This window comes from Ranitomeya imitator, chromosome 2, assembly GCF_032444005.1.
Source record: "Ranitomeya imitator isolate aRanImi1 chromosome 2, aRanImi1.pri, whole genome shotgun sequence".
NCBI classification, from domain to species: domain Eukaryota; kingdom Metazoa; phylum Chordata; class Amphibia; order Anura; family Dendrobatidae; genus Ranitomeya; species Ranitomeya imitator.
In genome coordinates this window covers 688,177,474-688,204,596 of record NC_091283.1, presented here as the reverse complement: position 1 = coordinate 688,204,596, position 27,123 = coordinate 688,177,474, and the positions used below count along the sequence as shown (strand labels likewise).

Genomic DNA, 27,123 nt, shown 5'->3' with positions numbered 1-27,123 from the left:
CCTCAACCCAACTGCTATGTCCAGCTATGGCCCAATATTGCTGCTCCCATTCGCTTCCAAACTCCTGGAGCAGCATGTCCATGCTGAACTTTCCTCCCACCTCTCATCTAACTTGCTCTTCGACAATCTACAATCTGGTTTCTGTCCCCATCATTCCACTGAGACTGCCCTGACCAACATTACTAACAACTTACTTGCAGCCAAAGCTAATGGATAATACTCTATACTCCTCCTTCTAGACCTGTCCTCTGCTTTCAACACAGTTGAATATTGCCTCCTACAACAAATCCTCTCTTCCATTGGCATCAAAGACCTCACCCAATCCTGGATCTCCTCATACCTTTCCAACTGCACAATCAACATCTCCCACTCCCACAATACCTCCTGATCCCACCCTCTCTCTGTTGGAGTCCCCCAAGGCTCCAACAGAGAGAGGGTTCTGTCTGGGTCAGAAGCACACGACATGCACATAACTTTAAGCACATTTCTATACAGCCTTATACCAGGTAACCGCCCTGCACAGAGACGCAGTTTGTTTTCTTCTTGGCCCCCTTATTCCAAAAGTCTACTAGTACGTAACTGATGAAGGTCCCGAACTTGGGGACCGAAACGTTTGTTGGTACTACAAATAAACTTCTCACAAAGCATTAAGTTGAGTGCCAGGTTCTTCTATTTATCACGAGGTGTGGGAACCCACCTGAGCACCACCATTAGTAGTGCACACGTATTTATCTTCAGAAGTCACCTTTCACAACACACGCTGTTATCCAAGTCTGGGGGCTAAATAGTTTTCAACCAGGACAGTGCCAATATGCGACCATCCCAGCTGAAAACCACTGGTGAATGAGCTGGAGAGAGCATCATCACAGCCGGCCTGAAGTGAGGTGACCTCTGGATCATGGGAAAAAGCCTATCACATCTGGTGAATAATGCTGCGCTCTCTGCAGCTCAATCACCAGTGGTTTTCAGCCTGGACCGTCGCATATTGGCACCGTCTTGGTTGAAAACTATTTAGCTCCCAGACTTGGAATACAGCGTGGGACAGAACAACAGACATGTATGGTATATTGTTGGTTTATTATTTTATTTTTATTACAGGAGATCGAGGGCATCGCATGGATTAGGAGAAATAATAAAATGGGAAAACTTGTTGTGTTTTATTTCATTAAAAGACTTTATTCTGGCCGTGTCTTTATTTAACATTACAACTATAGGATTAGTAATGGATAGGTGTCTTATAGACGCGTCTACATTACTAAGCTGTGGGCTTGATGTCACCTGAAAGGTGACTTCCACCCCACAAATATTACCCCACTTGCCACCGCTACAGGGCAAGTGGGAAGAGCCGAGAAAAGCGCCAGAAAAGGCACATCTAATAGATGTGCCTTTTCTGGGCAGCTGCGGGCTGCTTTTTTTGGCTGGGGGTCCTATATCTATGGCCTCTTACCAGTCTGAGAATAGCAGCCCCCAGCTGTCAGCTTTAGCAAGGCTGGTTGTCAAAAATGAGGTTTTTTTTAATTATTTATTTAAATAATTAAAAGAGCATCATGGGGACCCCTCTATTCTTGATAAATAACCTTGCTGAAGCTGACAACTGGGGGTTGCAGCCTCCAGCTGTGAGTTTTGTCTGGTTGGTTAATAAAATAGCATTCATTCATTCATTCATTTATTTCCAAACGATCGAAGGTGCCGGCTGTGGAATACTCCCATCCTCTGCACTGTAGCGCCATCCCTGTCACATGGAGGACATCAAAGGGATGATGGCAAAAAACAGACATGTCAGCGTGTTTTGCCCACGAACACGCGGTCCGTGGAAACACACTGACATGTGCATAGACCCATTCATTTGAATGGGTCTCCGTGTGTACGTGTCTCCAGTATGTGTGAAAAATGTCACCACACATACCTGAGACACGGACGTGTGAAAGGGACCTTAAAGAGAGAGCGTCAGTCTGATAGTGTAAAATAAGCATACAGTCTTGGAGATATACTGTAGCTAAAGGTGGGAGTCAAATTTTTAGCAACCGGATCGCTGTTTGCCTGAGGGGAACCAGACCCCCTTTATTCAGATCTCATCCTTGCAGATCATACCCAGTTACAAGCCCCTCAGACACCCATAAAATAAAAGTAATGGTAGCTAAACTTAGACACATTTTGCTGTAGTCCTATGTAACATCAAAAATAATATACACTGATACTCCTTTGAATGCTGACAATATAGTAGGTATTATACAAGTACTTCACAATATTACAAAATCTACACATTTTACACAGCACTCCAAGTTTGAACATCTCTGTGACCGCTACCAAACACAAAGGTTTAATGTTCCTAACATAAAAACAGATGTAGCAATTCTCAACTGGTAAGATATTACTATACTTTATTAACCTAGCCATGTATCATATTATGGATTACTATATTTGTACAACACCAAAACCACCATTTCTACATTATTTTTGGCCCAAAACCAAGATCAGTACATGAATATAGTACCAGAACCACTACCAGTACATTAATACATCACCAGGACCATAAACAGTACATGAATGTTGAACCAAAACTGTAATCAGTACATGAATACATTATAAGAACCATTATCAGAAAATGAATACAGCACCAGAACCATGGTTAATGAATGCAATTGAGTTCAGTAAAGAGACAACTGGATCGGCATCCTACTTTCTATTGGTTCGCAAATTTTAACATTTGGTTCAGGAAAACTGGTGAGAACCAGTAAAATCCCTTCCCTGAACACAGCTGCTCTAAAAATTGCATATTTGGTAGTCTAATCACTGTCTTTATTCTGTATAAACTGAAATTTTATGTTAAGTAGAATGCCTGGAGCACCCTTGGCATGACCAATAGACCATTGCCACCCAATGGTTTTGCATGCCCTCATCTCTCCCACTTGTGATTTTGACATTGCTGGCTTGCCTGAACTTTCTGTGTAGGCAATGGAAGATCCAAATAAGCCAGCATTGTCGATCACAGGTGAGGAAAGTGAGGGCATGGAAAACTCTGGAGGTGGAATGGTGTACCAAGTCTTTTTGCTACATGAAGGGCCCGAATCTGGGTTGTCAACTGTCTGGAGTATCCTGGACAGTCCATAAAAATACAACTCTTAATTTCCCTGTCTGTAAAAAAGATGTGATGTGTTCATGTTTCTTTTGAAGCTGGAGAAATCTTTACAGATTACTACAACTGTAGTTATCATCATTTAACAGTTAATAATTGCAGTGTTATCAACTGTAAATATAAATCACTTAAAATCTTAATTTCTATTATGGTTTTCCAATATGTCTATTAAAATGTTGGCTTTGTGTAATATTGAGTAATGTTGCATTTTTTGTCATATCAAATATGCGCAGGCATGCACATGAGGATGAGTGCGTCAAAGCAACGCATTACTGTCTATGGGAACGCATTGTTGCGCAAGGACATGCATACGCATGCGTTCGATGCGCTTGCGTATTTCGGACTGTGCATGTCCAGGAACTGATTGAGACACGCCCATTGAGACACACCCTCCTTGAAATATCGAACGCATGCACATAAACAACGTAAACGCAGGCAAAAATGCATGCACACGCAGCATTTTTTTGGCATCATACGTAAGCTGATGCGGATATAAAACGCAGCGTATACATGCGTTTAAATCCATTTGGCATGCGTTTGTGCATGCAGATGATACACTGCGCATAGATACGTTAATGTGAACGTAGCCTTACTCAAGTGGCTAGCAAACAAAAATCAGAACCTGGCTGCTCAACGTCACCTGGGTATGTTCTTCTTTAACCCCTTAGTGACGGAGCCAAATTTTTGAAATCTGACCAGTGTCACTTTATGTGGTAATAACTCTGGAACGCTTCATCAAATCCCAGTGATTTTGAGACTGTTTTTTCAGGACACATTATACTTTATGATAATGGTAAATTTAGGTCGATATGTTTTGTGTTTATTTATGAAAAATATCAGAAATTTGAGACAAATGTTAAAAAATAGCAATTTTTAAACTTTGGATGATTATCCCTTTAATCTAGATAGTCATACCATAGCAAAATATTAATAAATAACATTTCCCACATGTCTGATTTACATCAGCATCATTTGTAAAATGTTATTTTATTTTGTTAGCATTTTAGGAGGTTTAAAAATGTAGCAGTAATTTTTCATTTTTTCAAGAAAATGTACAAAATTTATTTTTTTAGGACTTATCCATGTTTGAAGTGCCTTTAGGGGTCCCATATATTGGGAAACCCCCAAAAGTGATACCATTTTAAAAACAGCACCTCCTGACGTACTGGAAACTGCTGTCGGTAGTTTATTAACCCTTCAGGTGCTTTTCAGGAATTAATGCAAAGTGGCATGACAAAAATGAAAAAGTGTATTTTTACCACCTAAATGTCGCTAACTTCTAAACAGATTACTACAGCCGTCAGACTCTAAGGCCGCTATTTGGTCGTGAATTGCCATCGCAAACATCAGGACCACAAAATCGTGATCTGAGGGCACCAATTGGGATAAAGAAGAAGCCCCAACACTCTGTTAACCATTTATAATGATGTAGTCACTATTGACAGCAGCATCTAAGGGGTTAAACAGATTTGGACGGTGCAAACAATGATCGTGGGTGATACAGCAAGTTGTCAGCTATAGTGTACAGCTGACAGCTGCTGGATTGTCACCTGTATGGGCAGGCTATTCTCTTATATCTCAGGTCAGTTAAAAGACGTATTGGCTGTCATTAAGGGGTACTCTTGGATTCTAAAGAAAACATAGTTTTCAGAGTCATCTGGGAATCAGAGGAAAATATGCTGGATCCAGTTGGCTACTGCCTGCATTGCTCCAGGTGACTGACAGGTGTCTCCCACGTATGTACATACAGCAGTGCTGGAGATGCCGACCAGAGCTAGAGCAAGACAAATCTGGTATCTGGCTATGGTATCTGGCCGGATCATCAATCTATGTTTTTTCTGAAGTGCCGCAGTGTTCAGATTCTTGCTGTCCATGTTGGGCAGCATGAAACGACTGACAGGTTACTCTTATGTGTGATAAATCTTCCAAAAGACGCATGAGCTTTCTTGACTCTCATGTTGCCCTGCCTGGAGTAAGAACCAGAATGGGGGCACTTGAAGCACACTGCCGGCTGTTTCATGTGCATTTGATATGCTTCCTTCACACCAGAGCAGGAGTGCCGTTTCGGTGGCAGAGACAGGATGTGTTTTGATATTACACAGATCTCTTTTTTATTATGCAGGTCCCTCTGTGCTTTTCCCTTCCAAGTGAGATTTGTGGTTTAGCTGCAGGCTCTGTGTCCTTCAGGATGCTTTTTTGGGTTGCCTTCTGGCACTTCTTTCTCTTTGCTTTGCTCTTACAGTTTAAAGCAGTATTTCAGGTTTCATCTAAATTTAGTTAACACTATGGGGCTGGTGCTCCAAGCTGCCTGTGCCAGCTTCATTCATCTCTGGAGAGAGTGAATATTCAAACAACTGGCGTCTGCTGCCGTTCTGTAAAGCTTTCTTTTATGATGCATGTTTTTAAATTATGGCAGAATTGTAATAATTAGGAAGCAGTGTATACAATCAAATCCCTTTCTGTTTATGGTACAGTAGTCTTTAGTTTTACGTATGCTGGTTACTTCTGATGTCATCGTTACTCTGTGCTGTGCCATCTCCTGTTCCTCGAGTGATTTTCCACATTGATCTTTGGTTGGATACAGATGAACAAGTGTACTCCGCTAATTAGTGTCACCATCTCTGTGATGCCTCTATCATGTAAAACAAGTTAAAGGGAACCTGTCACCCCGTTTTTTGAGATTGAGCTATAAATACTGTTAAATAGGGCCTGCGCTGTGTGTTCCTATAGTGTATGTAGTGTACCCCGATTCCCCATGTATGCTGAGAAATAACTTACCAAAGTCGCCGTTTTCGCCTGTCAATCAGGCTGGTCAGGTCGGGAGGGCGTGGTGACATCGGTGGTTCTTCCTCAGCTTTACGTTGGTGGCGTAGTGGCGTAGTGGTGAAGACACAGCGCGCGATCTGCGCTGTAATCCCTTGCATCGGTGGGGGCGGCCATCTTCCTGGGGCCGCGCGTGCGCAGATCGAGTGCTCTGCTGCACGGGGCTTCAGGAAAATGGCCGCGGGATGCCGCGCGTGCGCATTAGAGATCGCGGCGGCCATTTTCCCAAAGCCGAGATGCAAACTCGGCTTTGGGAAAATGGCCGCCGCGATCTCTAATGCGCACGCGCGGCATCCCGCGGCCATTTTCCTGAAGCCCCGTGCAGCAGAGCACTCGATCTGCGCACGCGCGGCCCCAGGAAGATGGCCGCCCCCACCGATGCAAGGGATTACAGCGCAGATCGCGCGCTGTGTCTTCACCACTACGCCACTACGCCACCAACGTAAAGCTGAGGAAGAACCACCGATGTCACCACGCCCTCCCGACCTGACCAGCCTGATTGACAGGCGAAAACGGCGACTTTGGTAAGTTATTTCTCAGCATACATGGGGAATCGGGGTACACTACATACACTATAGGAACACACAGCGCAGGCCCTATTTAACAGTATTTATAGCTCAATCTCAAAAAACGGGGTGACAGGTTCCCTTTAAAAGAGCTTCCTACACCTGTAAAAGCTGTGTGGTGAAAACGCCAGAACGCTGTAAAATCGCAAGCAGTTTGTTACATAGTAAGTGGCTAAACAGCATGAAGATGGTGCTTTTTTCTATGTGTAGAAGTAGCATTATGTCTCTTCTATAAATAATATTAAGGGGTAATTCATCAAATTAGCATTATATGCATCCTATTTGTATATGAACTGGATACAAAAAATTGCTTCAATCATTTTATGAAAATAAATTGATTATTTTTAAATACATTTTTACGTACTTTTTGGGCTTCATTTCCAAATTCTCTAGTAGTTGTCTTGTGATTTGCTTCATGCGATTTTCAGTTTTATACTATCATAATAGCAAAATAAAACTTGTCTAAAATTGGGTGTAATTCTATTAGTGAAAAGATTATTGGTAGTTAGCTGCCATCTCCCCTGCATTGGAAGGACAATTTAGCATGATGGTAAATGCACTCGTGCAGCATTCCTAGGGATAACACCAGTAATCGGTGGCTGTCAAATGAAATCCGTGCCCTCAGATAAAACAAAATTCCATTGTGATACAGAAATTATTGCACAAATTCAGTTTCTTCAGAATTTTCTATCTGCTGATGAGCAGATCTTCCTATCAGCACCATTCTATTACAGTATGGAAGCTCCAGAGTCAGGATGGTTGAGTGGAAGGTTGGAGACAATATGAAAAGCCCTGGTGTTTGGGTACGCCACCCAGATATGTATCTGTTGGTTTAACTAATTGGTGCAGGAAAAGGCTGAACCGTTCTTCCTAATTTATGTCTTTGCAGAAAATGTAGCATAAAAATAATACATACGGTGTATATCAATAGATTGCCATATTTACAGCTTCATTAATTTTATTGCATTACCTACTGATTCAGTAAAGGTATTTTTAATTGATTTTTTTATGAAGTTATTAGGAAAATACAGGGTTAAAGAAAATTCGCCTTGTGTCATTTCTTTCATAGCACTGAAAACAGAGCTATTGTTTTCTTCTTTTTTCCAGTGCAAATGCGATTGTCATCAGAAGCCACTCACTGTTGTCTAGCATTAAAGTCTTGAATTCTCTGTGATGGATGAAGGGGGGGAGAATAGACATCCCACTCTGAAGCGACACTCTGTTGAATCTTTAAAGGCCGTCAGTAGTGTATAATAGCCATGATCCGTCAAACTCAATCTGACAGGTGCCCCGCCCCTATCAAAGTGTATCAAAGTGTGTAACCCCTCCCCTCCCCTTGTTTGACGGCTGGTATCCAGCTGTCCCTCCTTGTTTGATTTCCCCTTTTGATATCGTTTATATAACACATGTTTATAATTATAGCCTAGTCGTGTATTTATTTTACACGTGGTTTATAACACCTTTCTCATTTGTTTTATATTAGATTTTATACGTAGCCCGAGACTGGTGTTTCTGTATGCAATCCTACATCCTGTTATGTGAAAAGTATTCTCATATTATACCAGTATTTCTTTTTATATTTTATTCACAGTGTATCCATATAGTGAATAGGGCTGATGTTTCTGTATGCAATCCTACATCCTGTTATGTGAAAAGTATTCTCAAACACTAACTAAATGGTGAACATTACCTAAATTAGGTTAACTGTGGGTCAGAGGTTTATAGCACCTAGGTCAAGCAATTGTTGTTGTATTTGCGTACCCCATAAATGTTTATTTTCACAAACAGAAAAGTTATTGTGTCCTGAAGATGGCATCTGAGGTTATTTGTTTTTTGTATTAGCTTTCTCAGAAAACAGCTGTGTTATCTGAGGGTCAGATATTTTTGTACAAACTCATGCTGTTTGGTGATCTTTGTGAAGCAGAACTTTGTTTTATAACACATTTGTACCTGTATTGTACCTGAATTGATATTTGCTTTCTCTTTTTTGTGTCCTGAAGATGGCATCTGCAAAGTTATTTGTTATCTACTGAGGCCATTGCAAGTTGTGTTTATTCACATTGTAGCAGGTTTTATCCTTGTGGCTGCCTTATATACACAGAAGAGATATGCACCAATGTCACAACACAAAATGTTTGACGGCTAGTATCCAGCTGTCCCTCCTTGTTTGATTTCCCCTTTTGATATCGTTTATATAACACATGTTTATAATTATAGCCTAGTCGTGTATTTATTTTACACGTGGTTTATAACACCTTTCTCATTTGTTTTATATTAGATTTTATACGTAACCCGAGACTGGTGTTTCTGTATGCAATCCTACATCCTGTTATGTGAAAAGTATTCTCATATTATACCAGTATTTCTTTTTATATTTTATTCACAGTGTATCCATATAGTGAATAGGGCTGATGTTTCTGTATGCAATCCTACATCCTGTTATGTGAAAAGTATTCTCAAACACTAAATTATTAATATGCGGGCCACATAGGTCAGTTTTTTTTTTTTGTTTTTTTTTTTTGCACTTTATTAATATGCGGTTATTAGTCATTTAGGACTTATGTTATCATGTTTTTTGCACTTTATTAATATGCTGACCACATAGGTCAGGGATTTTTGCACTTTATTAATATGCGTGCCACATAGGTCAGTGATTTTTGCACTTTATTAACATACAACACACACAAGAAATAGACATTTAGAACTTATTTATGATTAATATGCGATTATTAGTCATTTAGGACTTATGTTATCATGTTATGGCACTTTATTAATATGCGGTTATTAGTCATTTAGGACTTATGTTATCATGTTTTTGCACTTTATTAATATGCTGACCACATAGGTCAGGGATTTTTTGTACTTTATTAATATGCGGGCCACAAACACTTCTGCACCCACGGGCGCTTCTCAACCAACCATGCATCCGGTACTCATCAGGCACTGTGAAATAATGCAAAAATACATCTGTGTGCGGCTGTCGGCATCAACATTTTGCTATTATAAGTTTATGGTTCTGTAAAGAACACGCAACACATACAGAACTCACACACACACAAATACACACAAAACACAACACGCACATATTATGGAAAATGACAACCATTGTATGTGATTTAAAAGACTTTAGTTAGATTTATCAGGGGTGATTTAGTTTGAAAGCACGCAGTTCCGCGGTAATGTCAGGTGTTGTTAGTATTGCTAATTAGGCCATATAAATAGAAAATTATGTAGAAACCCAAAGTTTTGATAAGTGTATGAAAATACACCAATATTAACTATTTGTGCTATTTTAGGCGTAAAATTGGCCTATATGTATAGCAGACAGGAGTTGGGGCGATGAAATATGTGTTACAAGCGTAGTGAATTGCAGATATATTCTACAGTGTATGGCATTTTGAGAAATGTGGGGCATAACAATTACCTATTACGGCCACATTTCTATGCAGTGTATTTTAGAACCAGTGTTTCTGGCTGCAGACTGTAATGTGTAAGGTATTCTCATTATTATATATTGTATTTTATAACACACCATGCCGTTTATATAATAATCACAGTTGTGTCTCTACAGGACAACGTGGCTTACAAAGACATTTCATTAATATAAGTGTGAAACTGACAGACAAGCACAGCTGTGTCTCTACAGGACATGCCGGTCACTAGACAGCCAGAGTTTCTGTGGGGGAGATATACTAGTAACAGAGGTTCTGTTGACCCAAAAAACCGGTGTAGAACGTACACAGAGAGCAACTTACAATATTTACTAAGGTAGCGGAAATGAGTTTACTGCAGTTATCAGAGCATTGTATTTTATTTGACAGCCACAAGTCACACAGGTCATGATGATAGTGTATCTGCAGCATGTTATTTGGAAATAAAGAATCCTTTTTTGTATTCGCCCGCATTTTATATAAAATCTGCATAAAAAAATCTTCTTGGCTACACCAAAACACGTAAGAAACAAATGTATAACTTTTAGATCTACCGCATCCGCAGATATTATTTCAGCGTTCTTTAATTCTACATTATTTTAGCACATATTAATTTCACAACTTTTATATGATATTTATAACACTCATTTTATATGAGTTTTCTAACACATTCTCACGGGGATATTATATATATATATTTTGTGTTTTGCGCAATTATTTGACACTGTAATTCGCATTTTATATAAAATATGCATAAAAAAATCTTCACATTCTCACGGGAATATTATATATATATTTTGTGCTCTGCATCATTATTTGACACTGTAATTCACATTTTATATAAAATCTGCATAAAAAAATCTTCTTGGCTACACCAAAACACGTAAGAAACAAATGTATAACTTTTAGATCTACCGCATCCGCAGATATTATTTCAGCGTTCTTTAATTCTACATTATTTTAGCACATATTAATTTCACAACTTTTATATGATATTTATAACACTCATTTTATATGAGTTTTCTAACACATTCTCACGGGGATATTATATATATATATTTTGTGTTTTGCGCAGTTATTTGACACTGTAATTCGCATTTTATATAAAATCTGCATAAAAAATCTTCTTGGCTGCACCAAAACATGTAAGAAACAAATGTATAACTTTTAGCGCTGTCGCATCCGCAGATATTATTCCAGCGTTCTTTAATTCTACATTATTTTATCACATATTAATTTCACAACTTTTATATGATATTTATAACACATTCTCATTTATAAGAGATTTATAACACAATATTGTAAAATCATTTATTGGTTCGCGGCCTTACTAATATCCTTTGAAAATAAATTCAGCATTATTATTCCATGCTGTAACATTTCTATTCTGCAGCCGCCTGTTTAGTAAAAATTCAGCATTCTTTTTATATCTTTGGTTTATATTATATTAGCTTTTTGATAATCCCGGGAGGGCCATCTATCTAGCCCTAGTATTTTTGTTATCTCAAAAGGGTGTGACACAGTCACATATATTATTCCAGCATTCTTTAATTCTACATTATTTTAGCACATATTAATTTCACAACTTTTATATGATATTTATAACACTCATTTTATGAGTTTTCTAACACATTCTCACGGGGATGTTATATATATATATATATATATATATATATATATATATATTTTGTGTTATGCACCATTATTTGACACTGTAATTCGCATTTTATATGCCGCTGCTTTTTCTTGTTTTTTGTGTAAAAATCTCTGGCAGACAGGCACAGCTGTATCTCTACAAGACATGCGGGACACACCAGAGACATTGGAAATTGGGGTTTATAATGTCGAATTCAGAAAATAACCATTTTATATTGAATGACTAATGATTTCTATAGGCCTACTTTACTATGAAATTATGTATAAAAAAATCTTCTTGGTTAACCCAAAACCGTAAGAAACAAACGCATAACTTTTAGCTCGAACACATCAGCATATATTATTACAGTTTTTTGCTGAATTAAAAATTATACAGTTATTTCCTATTTTTGGGGCTTAATGACAGGAGAAATTATTGATAGAAACCCAGAATTTTGATACGTGTATGAAAATACACCAATATTAACTATTTGTGCTATTTTAGGCACAAATTTGGTCTATATGCATAACAGACAGGAGTTGGGGCGAAGAAATATGTGTTACATGCGTAGTGAATTGCAAATATATTCTGAAGTGTATGGCGTTTTGAGAAATGTGTAGCATAAACAATTACCTATCACGGTCACTAGATGGCAGAATATCATATTAATTATACATTGGGGTTTACTTTTGGAAGCTTATAAAGGCGGTGTGTATGTGCACAGGATGACTTATTTTGTTTTTTATAGTCACTAATATCCATATTAAATGACTCTTTAGCTTTATGAGTAAGAGACAACCTACAAATAGAATCCTTTTCCCTAGTAGTTTTATATTCTATGTCTGATATATTTCTACACAAAGCTACAAAACTATTTTGTAGTTTATAATGTATCACAGTAGTTTCATGTGAAGTTACATCTTAGGTTCTGTTCAGACTATTGTAATATCTGTAGCTTAAAATAGAGCCAAATAGCTACTTTCAAACACGGACATACACCATTGATTTTCGTCACAAATGGAGCCAATATACACTATATCTCGTGTCACGGTTTATTTTTCTGCGTTACGGTTTAAAGTTATAATCATTTAAATAATAATTTTCTCATTAGATATGTGATTCGCGATATTTATTTGCTTAGGCTAGATCATTTTCAGTTTAACAATACATTTTATCACAAAAATGACCTTATCTGGGGCCCTAGAAACAACATAGCAGCATTAGTAAGCCCCTTTCTTTTTACATTATCAAGAATCCTTGGGCTAAGATAACGTAAGTTTATATGCATAAAGCATTTAATATAGTGCACCAAACATGATATGGTTTTTGATTTCTATGAACTGTCGCAAACAAATCATATAAGGTTAAAAATATGAATATTATTGAATATAATGTTTTACTATTGTTTACAGTATTTTAGTTACTTTTGTTCATGTACTACTGGTTTCTTCCTCAGTTGTGATTTTTTACCTTTTCTATATAAATATGGGTAAATGAATTGGCCATTATAGATTTATGGCGCTGTAAAGAGAGAGGAGAATTACATAAATGAGATGGCTGCAGGCAAACACACACACACACACACACAACAAACACACATAACATACAGAAAACACACAACACATACAACAAACATACATACACAACATACAGAACACACACACACACACAACACAGAACCCACACACCACAAACACACATAACGTACAAAACACACACACACACACAACACATACAACAAACATACATACACAACATACAGAACACACACACACACACACAACACACATAACATACAAAACACACACACAACACATACAACAAACATACATACACAACATACAGAACACACACACACACACACAACACACATAACATACAAAACACACACACAACACATACAACAAACATACATACACAACATACAGAACACACACACACACACACACAACAAACACACATAACATACAAAACACACACAACACATACAACACACACGACAAACATACACACACACACACACACAACACACATACAACACATGCATTACACACAACGCACATAGTGTATAGTGCGATTACATTTTAGACCTCGACAGCATTGACACGATAAACCTATAATGGCCAATTCATTTACCCATATTTATATAGAAAAGGTAAAAAATCACAACTGAGGAAGAAACCAGTAGTACATGAACAAAAGTAACTAAAATACTGTAAACAATAGTAAAACATTATATTCAATAATATTCATATTTTTAACCTTATATGATTTGTTTGCGACAGTTCATAGAAATCAAAAACCATATCATGTTTGGTGCACTATATTAAATGCTTTATGCATATAAACTTACGTTATCTTAGCCCAAGGATTCTTGATAATGTAAAAAGAAAGGGGCTTACTAATGCTGCTATGTTGTTTCTAGGGCCCCAGATAAGGTCATTTTTGTGATAAAATGTATTGTTAAACTGAAAATGATCTAGCCTAAGCAAATAAATATCGCGAATCACATATCTAATGAGAAAATTATTATTTAAATGATTATAACTTTAAACCGTAACGCAGAAAAATAAACCGTGACACGAGATATAGTGTATATTGGCTCCATTTGTGACGAAAATCAATGGTGTATGTCCGTGTTTGAAAGTAGCTATTTGGCTCTATTTTAAGCTACAGATATTACAATAGTCTGAACAGAACCTAAGATGTAACTTCACATGAAACTACTGTGATACATTATAAACTACAAAATAGTTTTGTAGCTTTGTGTAGAAATATATCAGACATAGAATATAAAACTACTAGGGAAAAGGATTCTATTTGTAGGTTGTCTCTTACTCATAAAGCTAAAGAGTCATTTAATATGGATATTAGTGACTATAAAAAACAAAATAAGTCATCCTGTGCACATACACACCGCCTTTATAAGCTTCCAAAAGTAAACCCCAATGTATAATTAATATGATATTCTGCCATCTAGTGACCGTGATAGGTAATTGTTTATGCTACACATTTCTCAAAACGCCATACACTTCAGAATATATTTGCAATTCACTACGCATGTAACACATATTTCTTCGCCCCAACTCCTGTCTGTTATGCATATAGACCAAATTTGTGCCTAAAATAGCACAAATAGTTAATATTGGTGTATTTTCATACACGTATCAAAATTCTGGGTTTCTATCAATAATTTCTCCTGTCATTAAGCCCCAAAAATAGGAAATAACTGTATAATTTTTAATTCAGCAAAAAACTGTAATAATATATGCTGATGTGTTCGAGCTAAAAGTTATGCGTTTGTTTCTTACGGTTTTGGGTTAACCAAGAAGATTTTTTTATACATAATTTCATAGTAAAGTAGGCCTATAGAAATCATTAGTCATTCAATATAAAATGGTTATTTTCTGAATTCGACATTATAAACCCCAATTTCCAATGTCTCTGGTGTGTCCCGCATGTCTTGTAGAGATACAGCTGTGCCTGTCTGCCAGAGATTTTTACACAAAAAACAAGAAAAAGCAGCGGCATATAAAATGCGAATTACAGTGTCAAATAATGGTGCATAACACAAAATATATATATATATATATATATATATATATATATAACATCCCCGTGAGAATGTGTTAGAAAACTCATAAAATGAGTGTTATAAATATCATATAAAAGTTGTGAAATTAATATGTGCTAAAATAATGTAGAATTAAAGAATGCTGGAATAATATATGTGACTGTGTCACACCCTTTTGAGATAACAAAAATACTAGGGCTAGATAGATGGCCCTCCCGGGATTATCAAAAAGCTAATATAATATAAACCAAAGATATAAAAAGAATGCTGAATTTTTACTAAACAGGCGGCTGCAGAATAGAAATGTTACAGCATGGAATAATAATGCTGAATTTATTTTCAAAGGATATTAGTAAGGCCGCGAACCAATAAATGATTTTACAATATTGTGTTATAAATCTCTTATAAATGAGAATGTGTTATAAATATCATATAAAAGTTGTGAAATTAATATGTGATAAAATAATGTAGAATTAAAGAACGCTGGAATAATATCTGCGGATGCGACAGCGCTAAAAGTTATACATTTGTTTCTTACATGTTTTGGTGCAGCCAAGAAGATTTTTTATGCAGATTTTATATAAAATGCGAATTACAGTGTCAAATAACTGCGCAAAACACAAAATATATATATATAATATCCCCGTGAGAATGTGTTAGAAAACTCATATAAAATGAGTGTTATAAATATCATATAAAAGTTGTGAAATTAATATGTGCTAAAATAATGTAGAATTAAAGAACGCTGAAATAATATCTGCGGATGCGGTAGATCTAAAAGTTATACATTTGTTTCTTACGTGTTTTGGTGTAGCCAAGAAGATTTTTTTATGCAGATTTTATATAAAATGTGAATTACAGTGTCAAATAATGATGCAGAGCACAAAATATATATATAATATTCCCGTGAGAATGTGAAGATTTTTTTATGCATATTTTATATAAAATGCGAATTACAGTGTCAAATAATTGCGCAAAACACAAAATATATATATATAATATCCCCGTGAGAATGTGTTAGAAAACTCATATAAAATGAGTGTTATAAATATCATATAAAAGTTGTGAAATTAATATGTGCTAAAATAATGTAGAATTAAAGAACGCTGAAATAATATCTGCGGATGCGGTAGATCTAAAAGTTATACATTTGTTTCTTACGTGTTTTGGTGTAGCCAAGAAGATTTTTTTATGCAGATTTTATATAAAATGCGGGCGAATACAAAAAAGGATTCTTTATTTCCAAATAACATGCTGCAGATACACTATCATCATGACCTGTGTGACTTGTGGCTGTCAAATAAAATACAATGCTCTGATAACTGCAGTAAACTCATTTCCGCTACCTTAGTAAATATTGTAAGTTGCTCTCTGTGTACGTTCTACACCGGTTTTTTGGGTCAACAGAACCTCTGTTACTAGTATATCTCCCCCACAGAAACTCTGGCTGTCTAGTGACCGGCATGTCCTGTAGAGACACAGCTGTGCTTGTCTGTCAGTTTCACACTTATATTAATGAAATGTCTTTGTAAGCCACGTTGTCCTGTAGAGACACAACTGTGATTATTATATAAACGGCATGGTGTGTTATAAAATACAATATATAATAATGAGAATACCTTACACATTACAGTCTGCAGCCAGAAACACTGGTTCTAAAATACACTGCATAGAAATGTGGCCGTAATAGGTAATTGTTATGCCCCACATTTCTCAAAATGCCATACACTGTAGAATATATCTGCAATTCACTACGCTTGTAACACATATTTCATCGCCCCAACTCCTGTCTGCTATACATATAGGACAATTTTACGCCTAAAATAGCACAAATAGTTAATATTGGTGTATTTTCATACACTTATCAAAACTTTGGGTTTCTACATAATTTTCTATTTATATGGCCTAATTAGCAATACTATTCAGCTGCATTCTGAGATATATATATATATATATTAATGTACACCCTGCACGCCGTCATGCCTGAACAAAACAGAAATGTAAATTTTTTGCGAATTTATTAAAAAGAAAACTGAAATATCACACGGTCATAAGTATTCAGACCCTTTGCACAGTATTGCGTGCAATATTACACTCAGTCATTCCGCCTGTTACTGTATACATGCTGTAATCCACATATAGTCTGTAAAAGTGCGAATTACAGCGCCATGTAAATACACGCCTAAGGTATAAGCATAATTATAGGAATTTGTAAGTTTCCAAAAGTAAACCCCAATGTATAATTAATATGATATTCTGCCATCTAGTGGCCGTAATAGGTAATTGTTATGCCACACATTTCTCAAAATGACATACACTGTAGAATATATCTGCAATTCACTACGCTTGTAACACATATTTCATCGCCCCAACTCCTGTCTGCTATACATATAGGACAAATTTACGCCTAAAATAGCACAAATAGTTAATATTGGTGTATTTTCATACACTTATCAAAACTTTGGGTTTCTACATAATTTTCTATTTATATGGCCTAATTAGCAATACTAACAACACCTGACATTACCGCGGAACTGCGTGCTTTCAAACTAAATCACCCCTGATAAATCTAACTAAAGTCTTTTAAATCACATACAATGGTTGTCATTTTTCATAATATGTGCGTGTTGTGTGTTGTGTGTATTTGTGTGTGTGTGAGTTCTGTATGTGTTGCGTGTTCTTTACAGAACCATAAACTTATAATAGCAAAATGTTGATGCCGACAGCCGCACACAGATGTATTTTTGCATTATTTCACAGTGCCTGATGAGTACCGGATGCATGGTTGGTTGAGAAGCGCCCGTGGGTGCAGAAGTGTTTGTGGCCCGCATATTAATAAAGTACAAAAAATCCCTGACCTATGTGGCACGCATATTAATAAAGTGCAAAAACATGATAACATAAGTCCTAAATGACTAATAACCGCATATTAATAAAGTGCAAAAACATGATAACATAAGTCCTAAATGACTAATAACCGCATATTAATAAAGTGCAAAAACATGATAACATAAGTCCTAAATGACTAATAATCGCATATTAATCATAAATAAGTTCTAAATGTCTATTTCTTGTGTGTGTTGTATGTTAATAAAGTGCAAAAATCACTGACCTATGTGGCACGCATATTAATAAAGTGCAAAAATCCCTGACCTATGTGGTCAGCATATTAATAAAGTGCAAAAAACATGATAACATAAGTCCTAAATGACTAATAACCGCATATTAATAAAGTGCAAAAAAAAACAAAACTGACCTATGTGGCCCGCATATTAATAATTTAGTGTTTGAGAATACTTTTCACATAACAGGATGTAGGATTGCATACAGAAACATCAGCCCTATTCACTATATGGATACACTGTGAATAAAATATAAAAAGAAATACTGGTATAATATGAGAATACTTTTCACATAACAGGATGTAGGATTGCATACAGAAACACCAGTCTCGGGCTACGTATAAAATCTAATATAAAACAAATGAGAAAGGTGTTATAAACCACGTGTAAAATAAATACACGACTAGGCTATAATTATAAACATGTGTTATATAAACGATATCAAAAGGGGAAATCAAACAAGGAGGGACAGCTGGATACCAGCCGTCAAACAAGGGGAGGGGAGGGGTTACACACTTTGATACACTTTGATAGGGGCGGGGCACCTGTCAGATTGAGTTTGACGGATCATGGCTATTATACACTACTGCCGTCAGTTGCGTAAAACCAAACCCGATTGGGCAATTTGCTAAAATATTAAAAGCCCAGCCTGTTAAAGCTTTTACTGTGCAGGGCAAAGCGTCAGAAAGTGTCCGATGTGAAAGCAAATAATTGACTTTCTATCCTCATGCCAAACAAACAGCACCGGTGACTAAATTCACATCGCTTCTACTTCATTGCAGATCCTAATAGCAGCTCTTTGATATTGTGAGACAGAAAGGAGCTGAGAAACACTCAAACAGCGACTTAAGGAAGCAGCTTAGTATTCCCGCCTTTGGAAATGTACATGTTCCAGTGTGTGAGAAGACAACTATAGTGCACCCTGCAATTAGCTATAAAGCTTCTTCACCCTGAAGCTTCGAGAAATAGGCTAATGCCTGAAGAGTAAAACAGTATTGTAAAGACACATCAGTTTATAGCCACCTAATAAGATGGCAGTCTATTACTGCCTTTCACTAATAGAATTTGTCTTCTCGTTTACATAAGAAAGCACTATGGACTATAAAAGAGTAGGGTTGCTGCCTTTCCATAAAAAACTACGAGCCAGGAATACAGGGGGCTTTGCTTTCATGGTTGTGAATTAATAAGGAGTTTGAGTTTATACTTCTATCTGGGAATTATTTATTGTCATGAAAATTTAGTCACTTTACATATTGTGTTGGTAGATATTCCACTCAAAAATATTATCCAATTATTGGCTGTTATATACATACCTGCTGTGTGTGATTTTTTTCTTTAAAAAATTTAATGCAAATTGTGAAAAAAACAAACTGTAATGATCCTGCAATTGCATAGGTTTTTTTCTTACTGAATTCCTCTTTGTATAATCGCTTGGCAGCAAAAGGTAAACCAATGTACCCCCAGCCTGACAAAGGTCAAATGGATATATACAGCAAGCAGAATCTATGGCCACGGTCACACTCTCAGTATTTGGTCAGTTTTTTACAACATTATTTGTAGGCCAAAATCAGGAGTGGGTGAAAAATACAGAAGTGGTGACGTGTTTCTATTCTATACTTTTCTTTTGACTGTTCCACTCCTGGTTTTGGCCTACAAATACTGATGTAAAATACTGACCAAATACTGAAAGTGTGAACGTGGCCTAAGTGAATTAACGCCCCTGACAGATCTGTGTAGTGAGGTTTGTCCATCTAAATAGCTATATGTTGCCTGGTCTGTTGCAATCCCTTACTTTTATAATTCAAAACTCGACCTGTTGATATTCAAAGCTTTTTGAAGATGGAAATTTCATTATCCAGCACCTGTCCACACTGCCAAAAGTACCAATACCTGGTTTTAAAACAACAGTATCACTGCGTTTGATTGGCCAGTAAGAGAAAGATGAGAGACACCAGACCCAGCAATGCAGACGAGCTGAAGGCTGTTATCAAAGCAACCTGGGCTTCTATAACACCTCGGCAGTGCCAATGACTGATCGCCTCCATTCCAAGCTGCATTGATGCAGTAATTGATGCAAAAGAAGCCACGACCAAGTATTAAGTACATTTACTGAACATACATTTCAGTAGGCCAAAATTTCAGATTTTAAAATCATTTTTTCAAGCTGGTGTTATAAAGTATTCTAATTTACTGAGATAATGACTTTTGTGTTTTCATGGGCTGTAAGCCATAATCATCAACATTAACAGGAAATAAACACTTTAAATAGATCACTCTGTTTGTAATGAATCTATATAATGTACGAGCTTCATTTTATCTATTGAACAATTTAAATAAATTTACTTTTTGCTGATATTCTAATTTTGTTAGAAGCATTTGTATCTCATGACATTGCTTAAACCAGGTAACAGGCAAACAACACAGAAGCCAATGTGGAGGAGTAGCTCCGGTCTGAGAGGGAGTACAATTTTTCATTTAATATTTCATTTAATATACCCTGGATTCAATTGCAATAGGTTTTAAACTCCTTAAACTTCTGATTGAATTTGAGACTGTCAGCTACATAGAAGACTCTAGAATAGTATTTCTCATTAAGGCCAGCGTCACACTAAACGTATGGAAAATCGGTCCGAGTCTCCCTGCCAAGAGTTGCACATATGTTCTCTGTATGGTGATCCATGCGTAATGCATTTGCAATGCGATGATGCGATTTTCTCGCACCTATGCATCAGTATGACATCCATATGACATGTGTATGGCTTTACATTTCTCACTGCTTTTCCCCATTAAATTTAATGGCTCAATGGGCTGAAATGAGGAAAATGTGTGCATATCTGTCGCAAGCTAGACGGATGGTCCATGTGGTGTCCGAGTTTTACTTTCACCCATAGGCTTGCATTGGCGAGTACGCAGAATGCTGCGATTTTACACGCACGGCAAAATATACCTGAGAAAAAATACGATGATGTGAGCTGCCCCATAGAATAACACTGGGACGTGTGCATTGAGATGCTTTTTCTTGCCTGTATTCTACAGTAGAGTGACTCCAACCTTATGTTTTAAGTCTACTCTGAAGTTGCCAGTAGTGCTAACTCCTTCATAAAGCAATCATCATTAATGAAATGTTGCCACATTATGTACATTTAATATCATCAGGAATCCCCTAAATGGCAGACATGATCAATATACACTTGTACCTGGCAGCACACTGCTGGGAGTTCAAATAGGGTATAGTCCTGCCCAAGGCTCACAGCAGAGAGCTAATTACAACTGAAGATCAGTTCTCTGCATTAATCCCGCACCAAAGGTCCCAGCTTTCCTAATGCTTTGTGCATCTCACTTGAGTGGTACAGCTCTGCCCGCAGTGCAAGTATGGTGCCACCCTACAGGTGACATGGAGGCTTTAAGGGCACGTTCAGATACAGATGTAGCAAAACTTCGACCAGTTGTAAATTCAGTACATCACTATGTTCTGAATAGTAAGGGCCAAGTAAAAGAAGGTTGAGAAGTTATAGTACAACTAGCTGGAACACTATAAATCATTTATAGATGGCAGTATTTGATGGAATATATTTGGACATGGCTACATCTTAATTCATTTGTGAAAAACAAACAGAAGAAATTAATAGTTTTACCATTATTTTACTATATAGATGTATTTTCTTTTTTGTTTTACCACAATAGGCATGATCCTTTGCTAATGGCTGGGAATGATCAAATAGACAACATGGACTCCAGCAGTGTTAAAAGATATGACTCCACTGGCATGTTCCATTGGTGTCCAGCTAAGGAGATGGAGAAAGTTCTTTTGGTGAGTACTTGTACACACAACTTAAATTAGGTTAATTTTTAATGCTACGTATTGAATTTAGTATTTCTATAACTACATTTTTAAACTGAATAGCAAAGAGAAAAAATTGAAACAAACCAGAATTGCTGGACATAAAGGATTGAAAATGGGTGTGCTCTTTGAACTCAAACAGAAGAACAAACACAGAGAATGCCTTAAATCTAAATTTACCTTTTAAAGTGTTTGTGAAATAGTTTGCTCTCTAAAGTAGTTACCACTGCAGCCTTGCAGCGCTGGGGTCCTGGGTTCAAATCCCACCAAGGACAACATCGTTAAGGAGTTTATATGTTCTCCCCATGTTTGTGTGGGTTTCCTCCGGGTTCTCCGGTTTCCTCCCACACTCCAAAGACATTCTGATTGGGAATTTAGATTGTGAGCCCCATCGGGGACAGTGATGATAATGTATGTAAGGCGCTGTGGAATAAGATAATGCTATATAAGCAAAAGCATAATAATTATATACATATAGATTCATCACTGAAAGTGTTAGCACCCTTGTAATTGTTCCAAAAAATGAAGTATTACTCCAAGAATATTATTGCAATTACATGTTTTGATATGCATGTGTTTATTTCCTTTGTGTATATTGAAAAAAACACACAAGAAAACAAGGCAAATTAGATGTAATTTCATACAAAAACCCCAAAATGGTCTGGACAAAATTGTTTACACCCTAAGCAAATATATGTGGTTGCATACCTTTAATATGTGGTTGCATCACTCTTCTTTTGCAAAATGTGCCAGGTCTCTCATATTTAAAGGGTGCCTTCTTCCATCAGCAATTTTAAGATCTCTTCACAGGTGTTCAATGGAGTTTAGGTCCGGACTCATTGCTGGTCACTTCCAAACTCTCTAGCACTTTGTTTCTATCCATTTCTGAGTGCATCTTGAAGTATATTTGGCGTCATTGTCCTTTTGTAGGACCCATGACGTAGGACGCAATTCCAGCTTTCTGACACTGGGTACGGCTTTTATTCTTCAGATTTCATGATGCCTTGCACACAGTCAAGGCATCCAGTGCCAGAGGCAGAAAAATAACCCTAAAACATCTTTGAACGTCCACAATATTTGAATGTAGGTACTGTCTTCTTTTCTTATGTAGGCCTCATTCCCTTTTGAGTAAACAGAAGAGTGATATGCTTTACCAAAAAACTGTATCTTGATCTCCTCTGTCCACAATACACCTTCCCAGAAGGAATTTGATTTACTCACGTACATTTTGGCAAACTGTAGTCTAGCATTTTTATGTCTGTGTCAGCTATGGGGTCATCCTGGGTCACCTGCTATAGCGTTTTATTTCATTCAAATGTCGACAGATAGTTCACATTGACACTGATGCACTCTGACACTGCAGGACAGCTTGAATTTCTTTGCTTATACACCATCCTGAATTTCCTGCGCTGCAACCTTTCATCAATTTTTCTGAGCCCTCAATGTCCAGAAAGAGAATGCTATGGATTGCAACTTCTTGATTATGTTGTGCAGTGTGGACAAAGGAACATCATGATCTCTGGAGATGGACTTGCGCACAGCTGCGCTCTGTTAGGGCAATTGGGACCCACTAAGAAATTTGCCGTGAAGTGGCAATGGGCTTCATACAGTCTGATCAGAATGTTAGACAAAGAACCTCATGTTCAGTTATATATCTTTTTGCCTAGCGCCATAAGATCAATGTATGACTTTTGGAGGTGCTGTCCATTCTCTTCTTCAGCAGCTTGCAACCTTGAGATTATTGATATTTTTAAACAATGTTGGTTCTCCAGTCCTCAGAGAGTTGTCTTCTTCTCTTTCTGTTCTCCATGCTTAGTGTGGCACACACAGACACACAATGCAAAGATTGAGTCAAATTCTCCCTTTTTTTTTTACATGGTATCAGGGGTGATTTTCCTATTGCCCACACCTTTTGTTGCCACAGGTGAGTTTGAATGAGCATCACATGGTTGAAACAAAATTATTTACCCACAAATTTTGAAAGGTGCTAACAATTTTGTCCAGCTCATTTTGGGGGTTTTGTGTGAAATTATGTGAAATTTGCATTTTTTATCTGTTTATTTTGTTTATTCCTGGTGACTACCTCTTGAAGCTCATCAATGCCAAGAGTGTGCAAAGCAGTCATCAAAGCAAAAGGTAGCTACATTGAAGAACCTAGAATATAAGGCATAATTTCAGTTGTTTCACAGTTTTTTGTTAAGTATATAATTCCACATGTGTTAACTCACAGTTTTGATGCCTTCAGTGTGAATGTACAATTTTCATAGTTATGAAAATACAGAAAAATCTTTAAATGATAAGGTGTGTCCAAACTTTTGGTCAGTACTGTATGTATATATATATATATATATATATATATATACACACACATGCACTGTATATGTGTGTGTATGTACTGTAATGCTGCAGAATCATGACCCCTCAGGCTGCCCACCCTTTATTTCTTAGAACAAGAATCAAAACAAATATAACAAAATACCCAGGCTGAGAGGGTCTATGGCCCTGCTTCCTACGTAAATGCATATGTGCTGCCAAATACGGTAATGAGTGTACTACTCCCAGAACATATAAAACACTAGAGAACATGGAGTACAATAAACACCGACAGATTGAAAAGATAAAACAATCATTTTATTAATACTCTTAAAATATACAAAACCAGCCCAATCAAAGGTCAAAATACAGAAAAGAGGAAAAATACAAGGAACCTGCTAGCACAGCAGGCTATCTGGACCAATAGTTCAACATATACATAGGTAAGTACAGCAAAACCTGAGACAGGGGAGGGGGGAAAAAGATTATAATCCCAATGGATCAAACATCCAGATTCTAACCATAGACTCCTCTAGACGCTACCATAAAACATGGAATCCCCAAACTCCCTGCAAGTCCCAATAGGATGCCATCACTCACCCATAATCGACAATGTCCTAGGTCCTCCTGCTGTGACCCCTTGACGCGCGTTTCGCGTAAGTGCTTCTTCAAGAAGGGGGTGACTTTAGTTGCAGGTTTGTGGTGCTTTTTCAGGTGGGGGGGTGCCTGCTGCAATCCACCTGAAAAAGATGTGTGCACATACCTTTACCTTGGTTCTGCAGCCACAAAATACGTACATTCCAACATGAAAACGATCTTTCCAGTTTCATTTTTTAAAAGTTACCACTGCTGCTTCTGTAAGGAAGGCAAGGCAGTGGAAAACTGGTTAATGACTCACTACACAGGGAGGCACAAGGTCCAATTCGCTATAGAACAAATATATAACTTAAATAAAAGACACAGACAAATTAATTGGATAAAATAGGCCTTGATATTTATTAAGGGTTACCAATATCAAATACTTTAATAACTAATTAAAATCAAATGATTAAATCCATTAAGAATTCATAAATAAATAAATAAATAATAATCAAATAATTTATATGACCTTTAAAAAGAACCAAGTCCACCCAGCATTAGCTGGGCGACTATACCTTCTAACAAATATTGCGACGGAAATGTTTACATTTATTAGGGAGGGAGGGAGGGGCACTTTTCTTTCTTGCTGCACACGGACTGACTGGATTGCGCAGAAGGAGGGCCTTATATACTCTTCATTTTCCCGCACTTTTCAGTCCTGAGCCAATCAAATCAACGTTTTTTCCCGCTCAAACCAACTGCCCCTTCTTCCTTGGCAGTTGCTGGTGACCTGTAGATGACTTCAAAGATAGGTAAATACCATTCAAATCACAGCAAATAGAGAAGAGGGGGGAGCGGAAAAGACCAATATGGTGTTAGGTGTCGAGTTCCTGCCTCTGCACAGGGGGAATCTCGAACCACCTCCACTGCGGTCTCCCATTCTTCTCCACCGGAGAGAGGTTTGCAAGGTCTTCGACCTCTTACGGGCAAATTCTCTTTATGCCAAGTTGGAGAAACGTGTGTTTGAGCAGGAGTCCTTGTATTTCCTTGGTTATATCATCTCTGCCCAGGGATTGGCTATGGATCCTGCCAAACTACAGGCTGTGATGGACTGGCAGGAACCTCATTCTCTCAAAGCAGTGCAGCGTTTTATGGGGTTCATTAATTATTGCCGTCAGTTCATTCCGCATTTCTCTTTGGTAGCTCCTTTGGTAGCCCTCACCAAGAAGGGAGAAAATCCCAAATTGTGGTCGGAGGAAGTCTCCAAGGCCTTCCTCTCTATAAAATCTCATTTTGCTAGCGCTCCCATCCTACATCTCCCCGATGTAGATAAGCCGTTCATAATGGAAGTGGATGCCTCATCTGTTGGTACTGGTGCAGTCCTCTTCCAAAAGGATGCTCAAGGTCGGAAGCATCCCTGCTTCTTCTTTTCCAAGACCTTCACACCAGCAGAGAGGAATTATTCCATCGGGGACAGGGAGTTGCTAGCTATGAAGTTGGCTTTCTCTGAGTGGAGACACCTCCTGGAAGGGGCTCACTTTCCCTTCCAAGTCTTCACCTACCACAAAAATTTGGTGTACTTACAAACAGCTCAGCGGCTAAATTCTCGCCAGGCCAGATGGTCCTTATTCTTTTTCTGGTTCCATTTCATCCTCCATTATCTCTCTGGGGAGAAGAACATTCGTGCTGACGCTCCGTTGTCTTCTGAGGAGGAAGAGGAGCCTAGGCTTATTGTTCCTTCTGAGTGCCTAAAAACCGTGCTCCGGTTTCGCTAGACTTAGTGCCCCCGGACAAGTCTTTTGTACCTACTAATTTGCAACCGGAGGTTCTCTCTTGAGCTCATTCATCCAGGGTGGGTGGACATTTTGGGACCAAGAGGACATCTGAGCTGTTGGCGAGGACGTACTGGTGGCCGCATATGGCCCGTGATGTCGGAGACTGTGTTCGGGCGTGTGTCTCCTGCGCCAAAAATAAGTCTCCTCGACAACTTTCGGCTGGGTTACTTTATCCCCTGCCAGTGGCAGACAGGCCCTGGCAGATGGTCAGGATGGACTTTTTGGTGGGCTTACTCAAGTCTCTTGGTTGCACCATTTTTCTAAAAT

General features: G+C 37.6%; 1 protein-coding gene across 8 annotated transcripts in view; it reads left to right on the top strand.

Moving 5' to 3' along the window:
- Window positions 1-27,123, top strand: part of KCNMA1 (potassium calcium-activated channel subfamily M alpha 1) — a 1,262,580-nt gene that overhangs the window by 1,111,469 nt on the left and 123,988 nt on the right. For all 8 annotated transcript variants that reach the window (XM_069753065.1, XM_069753070.1, XM_069753069.1 and 5 more), the window contains one exon: window positions 21,973-22,099. In XM_069753065.1, coding sequence (XP_069609166.1) covers window positions 21,973-22,099 — 127 coding nt within the window. The remainder of the gene's footprint in view (window positions 1-21,972; window positions 22,100-27,123) is intronic.